The 13491-nt window shown below is 27.1% G+C and overlaps 2 protein-coding genes and 1 pseudogene across 2 annotated transcripts; 2 read left to right on the forward strand and 1 right to left on the reverse strand.

Annotated features, from left to right (window-relative positions):
• The first annotated feature begins 4973 nt into the window (after positions 1–4973).
• On the forward strand, positions 4974–6341 carry LOC115033235 (kelch-like protein 28). Its single transcript, XM_029485465.1, has 4 exons — positions 4974–4987; positions 5330–5419; positions 5543–5699; positions 6162–6341. The coding sequence occupies exons 1-4, from the start codon at positions 4974–4976 to the stop codon at positions 6339–6341; spliced, it is 441 nt and encodes a 146-aa protein (XP_029341325.1).
• A 775-nt stretch (positions 6342–7116) lies between these two features.
• Positions 7117–10286, forward strand: LOC115033236 (kelch-like protein 2). Its single transcript, XM_029485466.1, has 5 exons — positions 7117–7143; positions 7271–7591; positions 7732–7887; positions 9770–9998; positions 10063–10286. Exons 1-5 carry the CDS (start codon positions 7117–7119, stop codon positions 10284–10286), a joined length of 957 nt encoding a protein of 318 aa, XP_029341326.1.
• Positions 10287–12518: 2232 nt separating this feature from the next.
• Positions 12519–13491, reverse strand: part of LOC100568859 — a 2110-nt pseudogene continuing 1137 nt past the window's right edge.

Consider the following 13491-nt stretch of genomic DNA (forward strand, 5'->3'; position numbering starts at 1 on the left):
TTTTTCACGGCGCTTTTGAAAACTACTGGAAAATTTTTACTTTTGACCCCCCAATAGTACCAACTAGACGGATCAAGCTTTTACATTTTGTTATATGAAATTAAATACAAGATAATAACAAAATTATTATGAATCAAATTAAAAAAAAAAAAATTGACGTATATCCGCTAAGGGCCCTTCGCCTACACCTATGATTTTGACGGCACTGAGTGGGATATAATTATTATTTAGCACACTATTCAAGTAAAGAGTAGATAATTTATTTTCGGGCAACTTTTGAAAGTACCGTCTACAAATATCATGTTCAAACTGCATTAAGCTTGTTAATTACGAACTGTCGAGAAACCGAGTATAATATTTGTTTCGTTATTACTTATTATTCACTAACAAAAAGTCTTTTTTAGTAAGTATTAAATTCTATATTTTTTAAAATCTCGTGAATTTGTGTTAATGTAGCTGATAATTTGGGTAACTTTGAAAATACGTGTTACATTTTCAATCCTTAGCTAAAAATATTTAACATTTTATACATTTTTAACTACAAAATCATTTTTCAATTTTCAATATGATAAATTCTGTCAAAATTTGAACATTAAATGTTTATAAAAAAAAGTTGTGCGTATGTATTTTTAATATTTTTCAACTGATATTGTAACAATATATCTGAGTGGAACAATATTATGATAAATATTAATAATCCGTGGTCACAGTTTTTTTTTATTATCATTTAAAGTTCAAATATTGGCAAAATATGTAAAAATCATGAAAAATAGCAAATTATTTTGAGTTAAGAATTCGTAAAAATTTTTCTTTTTAAATCTAAGATTTTAATATGTAATAAAAGATTCCTTATAGGATAATCTACCTTTATCATAAAAAAAAATGTCTATAAGAAACTCAAATTAAATTTTTATGAGCGTTTGAAATTCATATTTTTACAACATTTGATATTCACTCCATTTCTTACGTGACGATTTTCTTATTTTATTGTAATTAAAAAACAAACGACTGTAGATGTATGAAAATTAATATTTTCATTTTCTATACACCATAAAAATTTGAAAATATTTTGACTTTTTTTGAGCTGTTTACGGACATTCTCAGTTTTAAATTTTTTTAGTTTTTTTTACTATAAATATCAATAAAATTTTGTTTGTTTGGGTAAAAAAGCGTGAAAATATAATGCAAGGCACCTGATATATTGTTACAATAGCAGTTGAAAAATATTAAAAATACATAGGCACAATTTTTTTGTATAAGCATTCGAAGTTCAAATTTTGAAAAAATTTATCAAATTTAAAATTGAATAATTATTTTGTAGTTAAAAATATATAAATTGTTCAACTTTTATACCTAAGGATTGAAAATTTATAACAAGATTTCACGTAAGTAGTTAATTCTGTTACCAAAAAATCTAAAAAATACATAAGCACAGTTTATTATTATATTCATTTTAAGCTCGAATGTGGATGAAATTATATATTAAAAAACCTAGAATAACTATTTTTGTTATTGTTTTGTGATAGTATAATATTACTCGTGAGTACTTAGCTAGGAAACTTCTAAAATACACTATTATATATCTATGATATGATAGTATCACGGTTTGTTGTTGATGAATAATGCGTTATAAGTACCTAATGTATACTGTGATATGATTAATTTGGAATTTACTATAGGTAACGTTGTAGATCAGTTTTTTTTTATACCATTGATAAGTACATAATATGTCTTATATCTAGAGTGACATACCGTCTCAGCTCAGAATCGTTTTTCTTATACGATGACATTATATCATTGATTTAATGTTACGTTTGACCCACCAAAGTACCAACTAGACTCACTTTCCTATCAGAAAAGATACTGTTGAAGAAAATCTAATCATTTTTACTGTCTTAAAAGTTGATGACAGACATAAAAAAAAATAAAAAATAAAACACACATCATTGTAAAATCAGTAGGTACATACATCGCTCCGCTCAGAATCTAAAAAGTGGGCAAGTGGATATCGTTCTGCTGTACAGTAGATTACAAGTGGGTCACTGTATAATGGATGGTATTAAAATTGAATTCAATGATATAATATCATTGTATATGAAAAACGAATGTGAGTGGAGACGGTATGTCAGTATAAGACATATTATAAGTAACTATGGTATTTAAAAAAAAAAAAAAAATTGACCTATAATAAATTCCAAACTATTCACATCATAATATCTATTAGGTACCTACTTATAACGCGTTTTACATCAACAATAAACCGTCATACTAATATAGATATATAATAGTATAGTTTAGAAGTGTCAAGTACCCACGTTATTCTAGGTTTTTTAATATGTAATTTCATCCGAATTTAAACTTAAAATGACTATAAAAATAAACTATGTATTTTTTAGATTTTTTGGTAACAGAATTAACTACTTACGTGAAATCTTGTTTTAAATTTTTAATCCTTAGATATAAAAGTTGAATATTTTATACATTTTTAACTACAAAATAATTATTAAATTTTAAATTTAATAATATTTTAAAAACTTAGATTTGACTTAAACATTTTTATGCATTTTTAACTCAAAATAATTTGCACATTTTCGTGATAATTACATATTTTGTCAACATTTGAACTTAAATTGCTTACAAAAAAAAATTGTGCGTATGTATTTTTAATATTTTTCAACTGCTATTGTAACAATTTATCAGGAGTCTTGTATTACACTTTTTGGCCCAATAGATAAAACTTTATTGATATTCATAGAAAAAAAAATATTAATTGAAATATTAAATTGTCCGTAAACAGCTCAAACAAGTCAAAATATTTTGAAAATCTTATCAAATATAAGAATTGCTAGAATAAACATCCAGTGAAATTTTAATCAAAATTACATCAAAAGAAAAAAATCGCGACATGAGAAATCGAGTGAGTATCCAATGTTGTATGAATTTGAATTTCAAACGCTCATAAAAATTTAATTTGACTTTCTTGTAGACATTTTTTTTTTTTGATACAGGTAGATAATTTTATAATGAATCTTGTATAACATTTTAAAATCTTAGATTTAAAAACAAACATTTTTATGAATTTTTAACTCAAAATAATATGGTAATTTTCGTCATTTTTTCATATTTTGACAATTTTTGAAGTTTAAATGCTTAAATGCTAATAAACCGTGACTAAGGATTTTTAATAATTAAATTATTATTTTGTAGTTAAAAATTTGTAACATTTTCAACTTTTATATCTAAGGGTTGAAAATATAACGCAAGATTCCACGTAAGTAGTTAATTCCGTTACCAAAAAATCTAAAAAATACAAAAGCACAGTTTATTTGTGTAGTCATTCTAAGTTCAAATATGGACGAAATCACATATTAACAAACCTAGAATAACTATTTTAGTTATTTTGTTGTGTTTGTATAATATTATTCGTGGGTACTCGAAACTTCTAAAGTATACTATTATATATCTATGATAGTATCACGGTTTGTTGTTGATGTATAACGCGTTATAAGTACCTAATGGATATTGTGATATGATTAATTTGGAATTTATTATGTTTTTTTTTAATGCCATAGACATAAATATATTATATTATGCCTTATACCTAGACTGGCATACCGTCTCCGCTCAGAATCGTTTTTCTTATACAATGATATTATATCATTGAATTCAAATTTAATACCATCCATTAAACAGTGACCCACTTGTAACCTACAGTACAGCAGAGCGACATCCACTTGCCCGCCTTTTTTTTATGTTGGTTAGGTTGGTTGTACCCATTTGTATAATTTGTAGGGAATTTTGGATTCTATATTGGTACAATTGGTTGGGATTTGTTAGTTGTTTTTTTATCCTCCATGGAATTTGGCAAGAAGTTCTTAATGCCCTACCACATTGTAGTAGTCTTGTTATCCTTAATATTGTGGCGCTTGCTTATTGTAACTCAAATACGGCAGATCCGAGTTCCAAGACTCCACCATATTTTGTACGCATAACCTATACCTAATGGTATATTATGTACAATCACTAGAAACGAAATTGATGTAATTTTCAACTGCGGCTGAACATTTTAGACGAAATTCTTTGGCTAGTAACGGCGGTAAGATGGATAATTCGACGGATAATTCAGACCGAGAGACAATCAAATTAAATTCAAATAGGTAGGTATTTTTATTAACATTACGTTTTGATCTAATCGTAATACCTAATAATTGTTGTGGAATATATTATACTACATAGGTACAATTAAGTTGCTATTTATAAAATACTTTACCTACATCTATAGTTACCCAAAAATGTTCTTCAATCAATATTTCATTTATACAAATGTTAGTGCATTACCTATTTAAGAAAACATGTTTCTCAGACCTACGTGCGTCATATAAAATGTACAATCACCAGAATCAAGTTAACATTATTAACTTTGTTATTGGAGTAAATTCACCTTCCCGTTAAGAACCGATGATGATAGGGGAACTGTTTTTTCACATTCCTTCCATTAAGAGTAAATTGACCTACAGTAGAACCTCGATTATATGAACCCTCTATTATCCGAACATCAAGAAGCGTTGTAGCGCTTGTACACATAATCATGTAGACATATAGTTATGTATAATAAATTAATCCATATAACATTTCAATATTATTAATAATAAATTATAAATATCATTGGTATATCATATAATATTACATATTTATGTATGTATTTTCGTGATATGTAGGTATGAACATATTAATTTTGTTTTCACAGTAATAGTAACAGTTTAGCATCCGAACTTTCACGTTTCTGAACTAGGTGTGGTCTCAATTAGTTCAGATAAACATGGTTCTACTATTGTAGTATCAAACATCAAGTTTGAACATTATTTCTGTTTGAACGTAGGCTTTTTATACAAGACATGAGTAAGTATGTAATTTATTACAGGTTAAAATGTTCATATATCTACTGTGAAAATAATTAATGTAAAACACAGACCATGTTCTTAAATAGGTATGTTTGATAATAGGAAATAGATCAATTATACATAATATTAAACAAATAATAAATTCTGTTAACTGCCAGACATTAGTTTGCTAGGCATGTTTCGTTTGGGTAATAAAGAATAAACATATAGTGCCGACATCTTTTAATTAATTTGTTAAAAAATCAATGACTATTTTTTTTTAATTTCGTTTTTGGACTGACTTATTTTGTTAATTAAAAATATTACACTTACTTCTTCTAAATAGGTATTTAAAAAAAAAATTGTTTTATGTTAAGTATGTGAAAATGTACAAGAATGTAACCATTTTTTTTTATAAATTTATATTTATATATTTATTGTTTATTTAGATGTCCAGATGATGATATCGAAATTGCTTTAACATCTAAAGGTTTAAAATACAAAGGAAAAAATGAACCTTACACAAATTTGATGCAACTGTATGTATACAGATTACCATATTACTATTTATTAGTAAACAAATTGTGTACATTATTATACAATTAAATAATAAAGTTCATTATTTGTTAATATAATTAAAAATAAACAATAATACATTTCAGAGACGAATGTACAATGGACGTATCACTGGTAGTAAACAACCAAAAACTAAATGCCCACAAAAATGTCTTAGCTTCAAATAGTGTTTATTTTGATAGAATGTTTGACAGTTATTTCAAAGAACGGCTCCAAGATAAAATAGAAATAAATATAAATGATGTTAGCTTTGACATTTTAAGTGCACTTGTTCAATTTTTTTACACATCAGAAATATATATTACAGAAAATAATGTTCAGGTAATTTTTATTTTGTATATTATTGTGTATCTAGTTTCATTATTTGTTTTTTATAACATTTTATCATATTAACATTGTAATATATTATACTGTGGCAACAAGAGAAGTAAACCGTGCCTTGATCAAATCATATCTGAGTTTGTACATCTTATCCTGCAATGCTCAATTCTGCGATCAACGGGCTGTTTACAAACAACCTGTCAGGTCACAATATTGACAAGAGTCGGAAATTTAGTACGTGCTTATGTATAACGCACTAAATGTCTGATTGGGGATAACAATGACTCAGTAGAATCACTGATGTCAGTGTGCATTTGAGAAATTGCTTACTTCTCTCGTGGGTCGGAGTATAGTTAAACATGTTCAATTTTATTTTTATTTCAGGATCTGTTGACTAGTTCCAGTATTTTTTTACTAGATGAAGTCGAAACTGCATGTGTAAACTACATAAAAAACTTAATTGACGCGGAAAATTGCATAAATATGAAAGATTATGCTAATGCTCTAGGATTAAATGATCTGTATTATATATGCATATCATATATAATAAAAAATTTCGGGTAATACCTTCTTCTAAACAAAATTTTAATTAAAAAAAAATCAAATAATGCAAGTTAATCTATGTGATAAGTTCACAATTACATGATCCCATATTTTTATTATTTGCTGTCAATAACTTTGAGACAATACCTTTCATGGGTGTTATTTTGTCAGTGGTTAGGGAGAAGGTATTGTATATGCATTGTATTCTAATTCAGTGGCGTCATTTCAATTTTTGGAAGAGGGCAAAAGTTTTGACAGGCCCATAACGAAACTGAAAAAAACCGCTTGTCAAAATTACATTGCATTACATTACAATTGCCTTCTTACATAATTTTGTACTTAATAATTACTAGCATAGACATAAATAACCCATTTTTTGAGAGCTAACAATGACTAAATAATTAATATTATTATTATTTTGTGTAAAATCACATTAATTGAAAAATAAATAAGCGAATATTATTCATTATTTTTAGATTTGTAGCTAACTCCGAAGAGTTTATGAAGACTAATTTTGATGAATTAATGCTTTTAATCAAGAATGATGATTTATTTGCTAAAGAAGACATGGTATACATTTTTTAGTTAAGTTATTGAATCCTTGTGAATCTATACTATTTTAAAGGTTTATGATGTTGTAATGAATTGGATAAAATATGATCCAGCAACTAGAATCAAATATTCTATAAAATTGTTATGGTATGTTCGGTTGCCATTAGTTCTAAATACTTACCAAGGAGTCATAAAGGTTCATGATTATCAAGACGCTAAAATTGATGAAGTTAATTCTTTTCGAATGGATTATCGAAGACCATTTAGAAAAGTAAGTAGTGCCTACTTAATCAATGTATTGTTTATTAAAAGTTTAGAAAAAATAGACAAGTTACTTTCAAAATTACAAACAAACATTTTAGATTTTACTATACATTCATTGGCTCTTATTTTGTTAGGGTATATTAGTGATAAGTCAATATCCATTTGAATCAGCTCTAGAATGGTATGACGCTGCATTAGATCAATGGCAGAATTGCAAATGTAAAAATTGTCAACCTACAATCTTTCAAAATAACTTATTACCACCTAGAACTTTGAGTACAGTCATTTTACTCGATGATGGTCGCTTATTTGCTGCTGGAGGTTCTATACATGCCAATGGAATGAAATCAACATATATATTCGATCCGGAAATAAACATATGGAGATCCTGTATGAACATGCATTTTGAACGTCTTAAACCATTTATAGTGCAACTTGGATCTTATGTTTATGCGGTAAAAATTTTATTTACACTTCATAATATCCATTTGTCAGTTCATCTATTATAATCTGATAACCATGTAGAACTATAGAAAAAAATTGAAATTAAAAAAAAACAACAATGAAATATTATGCATGTATAATTTGTTATTAGATTGGTGGTTTCAATAATGAAGAAGGAGATGTCAGTATTATAGAATATTTTGATTTAGAGAGAAAAGAATGGTTTGTCATAAATTGTGAAATAGACCTAATTAATACATTTAAAATTAATAATTATGTTGCCTGCGTTAAAGGATTAATTTACATAGTAAGATGTTTTTTTAATCTTTTAAAAATATATATATACAACATTTACAGTTAATTTACCTTCTTATAAAGGTGTAGTGTAAAATAGTTGCCTTTTTCTTGCACACATAGAGTATAAAACCCCATACCATACTTAATTAATACAATCAGTTAAAATTAAAGTGCATAGACCAGAGGTATTCAAACTGTGCGTCGTGGCTCCCAGGGGCGTCGCGGGAGTTGTCGAAGGAAGCCACGTCATATAATTGAAAACCAATAAAAAATTTAAAATATTTTTAATATAAATTATTTTTAATTAGTAAAATATTTGTACGAAAAACGTTTATTATTATCATTGAGGCACACCGGTTGGGAAACGTTTAATTGTCTACAGTCTACACTCTAGTACTCTACAATATTCATTCGCTAAATATAACTTTAATTGGTCACGTAAGTAGCGATAACGACAGCGATACCATCGACTGCCATCGTTAAATTATCAGTGCGTATGTCGTGTTTGGCAGTATTAGTTGCGAGTTAAATTATCAGTCATTTTTAATTTGGGAGCAGTCAACATTTTGTGAAGACTCAAAGGAGCCTTGGGATGAAAAAGTTTGAATACCTCTGGCATAGACCATCATAATAAATGTTGGTTAAACGCCACACACATAAATTTCTTATGAAAACTGTTTTTCACAACAAAAAACAACTTCTTGGGTGACTGTAACAGTCATAGTTTGGTAAACACACAAGTATAATTTTCTTCGACGTTTAGTTTAAACTTCTCCAAATTGCACTTACTGTTATTACATTGTTGAAATAAAGAAATTATAAAGAACAACATTATCTGTGTTTTGTTAAAAGCTTTGTTTAATATTATTATTTCTAATACAGTTATTTATAACTAAAAGAAATTAATTTAATAAATACTAATAACTGTCTTAATAATTAAAATATTAAAAAAAGCTTCTGATAAAACAGATAATATTATTCATTATTATTGTTACAATATTTGCTGTCTTAGCATCTTAATTTTGTTGGTATCGTTAATTTCAACAAGAAATTCGAGTAGGTAATTCTCTGCTATGCAATAAGGCACTGTAATGGATATAATTTGAATTGCATATAATAAAATACAACAATACTGAGCAAAGATGAATTAACTTTATAGTAACCAAACCGTTATTACTTATTTTAATAATAATACAATTTTAACAAATTTAAATATTTGTACTTGTATTTTTTTTTATTTTGATTATTTTAAAATTGACTGAGAATGTTTTATTTTAACTTTCCAAATTACCAACTATACTCCACGCATGTTTAGTGCATGACCATGCACAGCTAAAACATCTTGCTTCACATTGTTGCTTGCTGTAATAGAATAGTAGGCGATTGACTGATGTTCAGAGAAGCAATCAGGAATTGTCTGCAAGCAAACAACATTAAATCATCTGCTGCAAGGTCATGTTCTTATCAAGTGTGAAATATAGTATAGTATATCCAATATTCTATCTATTCTATATATCTCTATTCCGTAAATTCATATTTTCCATAAAAAAAAAAAAACAGATTTTAGAAAAATAACTTTTTGTACAAAAAAGATTAAAACATTTACCTATACAGTATACAGCATGTATTGTCATGTCTTGCCATGTCATGTACCTATGTTATTTATCATGTATAAATTTGCTTTCTTCATTATGACTGAAAGCTGAAGTGAAAGTAATAAAATAAATTACTATAATCGCAATAATTTCATCAAAATATATACTTTAAATATTATGGGCTCTCTAGACACCTAATGTACAGCTACCTGCTTCCCTTCTTTTTAGTATTTTAATTTTGATATCTGGTCAATTTAACTATTCAAATTAATAATGAATGTTTCACTTTTAATTTAGATTGGAACGGACGAAGCTGGATATTATGACTTTCGTAATCGCGAGTGGAAATATATTGACCAAATACCTGAGTTTAATACAGGTTCTGCGGTTTGCACATTAAATGGAAATATTTATATAATTGGTGGTGAACGTTTGGGAAATTTTTACAAAAGTGTATGGGCCTACTGTACGCTAACTGAAAAATGGTTATCCTTACCTGAACTACATTACGCCAGATCGTTTTCTGGTAAAATTTAAAAACTTGGTAATTAAAAATATTTGATATAGTAATTATTATTTTGTATTTATAGGTGCTGTAGCAATGAATGGTAATATTTATGTATTTGGAGGAAAAACGATGAATATGTCCTATTCAAATACACTTGAAATATACAATCCTCACGACGACAAATGGGTAATTTCAAATACTTACATGAAAAAGGATCAATTTCTTATGGATGCTATTGTGATAGAAAAGAATTCTGAATTGTATAAACAAGCGTTTGAAGAAGCGGCTAATAATATTTTCCATTAAAAAATGGATTTTTATTTTAATAAAACAATATCATTATTCGTATTTATTCAAAATGATTTAGAACCTATAATTTAGTGAGGAGTGAATAGGTTATAGTTATTATTAATAATTGTTTAATGAATATTATTTTACAGAAAAAAATTATTTCTTTATATTAAAATTTTTCTAAGAAAATTAATTATCTTGTATTTGTAATGTTTTAACCATTCATTTTCTGAATATATAACAACATTTTAATTTAAGCTTTTACTGTGTAAATTATAAACTACCTATAAATAGGGTTCTAAAATTTGAAATATTTCACTTGAAATATTTCAAAATTGAAAATGTCACTTTCTTGAAATATTTCAATTAAATTATGAAAAATATTTTTCTTTTTTTATACATGTTCCGTTATAGATGATTAGAAACAATAAATTGATTACACGCTTAGAATTAAAGGAAAACATATTATTTTTGTTGATTTATTATTTGATATTTGTATATTCTATATTATGCAGTGTTCGGAACGTTCACTAAAAAAATGAACTCGTTCACGTTCACGTTCAGTCCTTAAAAAAGGAACTCGTTCACGTTCACGTTCGTGTATTTTTCAAACAAACGCGTTCACGTTCACGTTCTTTCAAAAAATGAACGCGTTCATTGGGTCGTTCATTTATTTTTTATACATTTTTTTTATGAATCATTTACCTGCTGTAAAGGCTCAGTCAAACAGAGGGTGACTTTTTGTCCGGCAATCAAAAAATGAATCCGGACTTTTTGTACCCGGGCTTTTCGTCCACCATGGTTTATGGGTACGCGGACCGCGGCGGGCAAGCGGTCTTTGTATTATTTTACAATGCCCGCGCGGGCAGTCCGCTTTCTGTTTGACCGAGCCTTTAATATAAAAGCCTATAAACATATACAACTCAAGCCAAAAATAAATATACTATTTAGACATATATAATATAATTAATTAATATATTTATTAAAGGGTAAATAAATTGAACGTCTTAAAAATCGATCAAGTTCGTTAAAAATATAAACGTCGTTCACGTTCACGTTCTATTTTAATAAAACGAGTGACGTTCACGTATCGTTCACTAAAAATGAACGTGAACTCGTGAACGTGCATTCATGAACGACGTTCTTTCCAAACACTGATATTATGTAGTACTGAAAAATATTCCTGGCATTATTTTGAGGATAAAAACATTTTTTTACATGAGTTTTAAAATGTTGTTGTATGTGAATCATCAGCAATCCAAAAGATAATGGTTTGAAATAAACTTGAAGTAAATTCCAACAATGAATGAAATAATAGTGTATTTTCATTATTCGGTAATTATAAAGTGTACAAATTCGTATAATGTGTGGGTGTATGTGGCTGAGTGATACGAAGGGGGCTCTGGGCTCATTATTTAATACTTAGTTCGTATAATTTGTTATAAGTAGTATACATTTGTTAAACAATTTATAAATTATATGTAAATATGTTACATAGGTATTTTCTTTGTTTCATACAATAAACCAACTTTTAAAAATGTTCACTTAGAAGTTGACGACTATAAACTTTTAGATATAATAAACATTTTATTTTTATTTTTCATCAAAATGAAATATTTCATGAAATTTTAAAACCCTAAGTATAAATATAATTATTACAATATTCTTTTCGGAAGTTTGTGAAATAGTCACAAAACTTTCAGATTCTGCATTTAGTCAACTTAAAAAAAACCTAAAAAAAGTTAGAAACTGAGTATATCCGTAAACAGCACAAAACAAGTCAAATTTTTTATACAATTTTTTCATGTATAGAAAAGGGTAATTTAAACATTCAGTGAAAATGTCATGTATTTACAGTAATCAGTTTTAGAGTAACACCAAAAGCTAAAATTTGTTAAAAACCGATTTTGCGTAAAAATTTCCGTTTTTCCGGGCGCTTTTGAAAACTATTGAGAATTTTAAATTTTGACCTACTAAAAGTACCAACAAGATTCACTTTTCCATTGAAAAAGATACTGAAGTCTAAAATAGAAGCATTATTTCGACTATTAATCGTGTACACAGACACAAAAATTAAAAATTAAAAAATTAAACTAATGAATGAATCTAAACTGTATAAGGATATACTCAAATAATTAATTTATCAAAGTGTTTTAGTGCATGAACTAACGATCCATGGCAAAGTAAGATATTTATATTAAATAATTGTAAACAATTAGGTAGGTAGCTAACTAATAATCATTGTCGTTATAGCTTTTGAGTCTTGATCGAATAAAAAAATAATAATAATAAATATATGTTGTCGTAATCACCTAAAATATATAATAGGTAGTCTGGATATGTATATGTTTTGACACTTGATTCCATGTTGATAATTCGAAATCCAGCCTTGATGAACATTCCTCTCAATTCGTCTTGGGAATATGAATCTTGTGGCATCTCTTTTCAATCCTGCGGAGCATGAAATTGATTTAAAAATCAATTTTAAATGTCGTTGAAAATAGTTAAAAATCCTCTATGAAATCAAAAGTACAAAAGGAATGTAATTCAAATTTAAAATTTAACAATAACCAAAAAGTCAAAAGGATAATGTGAGTCGGTAGATATTTCGTATTTCGATATTTCCTAATAATTTAGGACCATTTCTCAGTCTCGCGTAACTACTCTTGAATGAAAAGCGCAAACAACGATCATCTGCACGTAGCTAGGTATAAAAATTGAAATCGTAAAAATTAAAAACCGAAATAAATAAATGTTGAGAAAATATGAAAGTCAATACTTAATTTTTTTTAAATTTAAATCAGAAAAAAATAATTTTAATAAGCAAATTTGAAATTAAAATGTAAAATTTCATTTCGATTTTAAGCCTTGAATTACCCTGTATACAATTACTTAAAATTGTATGTTTTAAGTTGAATTTGTAAAGGTGTCACTTAAGGGGGCTGTAGCAGGTTTTGTCAAGAATCAATACTAATGTAGATTTGACCAATATAAACATTAATTTTATTTGTTAAAATGTTTTTCACTATATTTAAATTCCGTATAAAATAAACCTTAAGGGGGCTGGAGGGCGCTCCAGTCAATGAAAAAAAAGTGACTTTTAGACCAATAAGCTAGAAAAAACTGGAAGAATTTGGTTTGACAGATTTTAATTTTGAAAACAGATTATGATTGATCAACAAGTTTACTAGGGAATGATCGAGGCGATTTTCAATTTTCC

Source organism: Acyrthosiphon pisum, chromosome X (genome assembly GCF_005508785.2).
Source record: "Acyrthosiphon pisum isolate AL4f chromosome X, pea_aphid_22Mar2018_4r6ur, whole genome shotgun sequence".
NCBI lineage: Eukaryota > Metazoa > Arthropoda > Insecta > Hemiptera > Aphididae > Acyrthosiphon > Acyrthosiphon pisum.